At 40.7% G+C, this 1,621-nt stretch overlaps 1 protein-coding gene across 1 annotated transcript; it reads right to left on the reverse strand.

Moving 5' to 3' along the window:
* Positions 1 to 747: 747 nt before the first annotated feature.
* LOC109754610 (uncharacterized) lies at positions 748 to 1,233 on the reverse strand. The gene has a single exon (XM_020313528.1). The coding sequence runs from the start codon at positions 1,231 to 1,233 to the stop codon at positions 748 to 750; it is 486 nt and encodes a 161-aa protein (XP_020169117.1).
* Between the last annotated feature and the right edge of the window lie 388 nt (positions 1,234 to 1,621).

Genomic DNA, 1,621 nt, shown 5'->3' on the forward strand with positions numbered 1-1,621 from the left:
CGTTTGAACTGATGACAACTTACTTGAAGGATCTTACTCAATCCATAGGTAGGTATGGTGGACTCTAAAAACATGGATTTGGGTTTAAGGTTTTTGGATGCATAAACAATATTTCTACTTAGTGCGGATTTTGGCTACATGTTAAAGGATCTATGACAATATAACTTATATGTGAATATGAATAAACATAAATCATTACGTTGTCTTCCTTGTCCAATGTCAACAGTTTTGGCATATAATATTTAGTGGGGGCTCACAATCATACAAGATTTCCAAGATAGTGTATTTGCATGTGAATCTTCTCTTCCCTTAGTAATTCTTTCATGAATTGCATTATTGACCAATGCTATGTTTGTCAACTTTCAATAAATTTTACCACTTATACTTTTCCTTATGTGATATCACTACTTACCATAAGATTAGCATATGATCCTTTTTATTATTTCTTTTTATTTTGATTGAAACATAAAAGTCAAGAAGCAAAAACTCAAACTAAACTTTATTATATAGCTCTCACTCGATTACATAGATAGATAGATCACGAAACTAGCACTCGAAAATAGGTCACAATAAACTTTTATTCAACTAAATCACGAAATAACTAAGGATCGAACTAAGATAGGTAAAGGTAATAAAAGTGATGGTGATACGATACCGGGGCATCTCCCCCAAGCTCGACACAATCCAAGGGGAGTGCCCATACCCATGTACTCAAGTCTACTTTGGTGAGGAAGATGGTGGTGGTGATTAGGTGGTAGCAAACTTATCCTCCGGCTTCCATGGCAGCCACTCACCATCATAAGAAGAAGCATGAGACTCCTGAGTCCTGCAACATGCACCTAAACTCATACATTTAAATATTGCCTCATACTCAAAACCTTGATTTTGAAGATCATAGATTTGGCTTTGCAGAAAATTGATTTGCTCGTTGAAGGTGAAGACGATGTCCTTCATAGACCGGCCATCCACCTTGTGATCACGGGAGAATTCCGTAATCATGGAGTGATTGGCACTAAGTCCACGCTCCACCATCCCTTGGCACTTGAAGATCTCCTGCTCCACCGCCTCGAGCCTGGCCTCCACGCATCCCGTCTTCTTGGGTCCCTGAACATCCCGGATGTGGAGCACCCCCTCACGCATCTCGATGGCTTGAGGGTGCTTCATCACCTCCGGAGAGTAGGGGTTGATGACCCTCTCAAAGAACTTGTCCTTGGAGGAGCTTGGTGAGGCCATGGCGATCTAGATCTGTGAGAAAAACAACACGAAACAAGAACAGAGGATTTCTCCGTGATACGGAGGTCAAATCGTCCAGGGGTATATATAAAGATTTTTATCTTGGGAAACAAGTATATGGAAGAAGAACAGAGTCGAGAAGGTGCCCAAGGGGCCCACCACCCACCAGGGCACGCCCTGGTGTCTTGTCGGCACCTGGGTTGCCTTCCCAGTTATTTCTTATTTTCCTTTTTTTTTAATATTCCAAAACTGACAAAAAACATTTTGGCGGATTTTTCGGAGTTCGTTTACTTAACGATCACGTACCTCTTCCTTTTCAGGATTCTAGATTCTTTTATATGTTCCTCAAGTGTCGTGATTTGAAAAATCTAAAACAAGGGTTGTACAG

This window comes from Aegilops tauschii, chromosome 6 (genome assembly GCF_002575655.3).
Source record: "Aegilops tauschii subsp. strangulata cultivar AL8/78 chromosome 6, Aet v6.0, whole genome shotgun sequence".
In the NCBI taxonomy this organism is placed as follows: Eukaryota; Viridiplantae; Streptophyta; class Magnoliopsida; order Poales; family Poaceae; genus Aegilops; species Aegilops tauschii.

What these genes read in the sequence shown, in the direction of transcription:
- LOC109754610 (XM_020313528.1), bottom strand. Translation starts at nt 1,233, where the DNA reads ATGGCCTCACCAAGCTCCTCCAAGGACAAGTTCTTTGAGAGGGTCATC.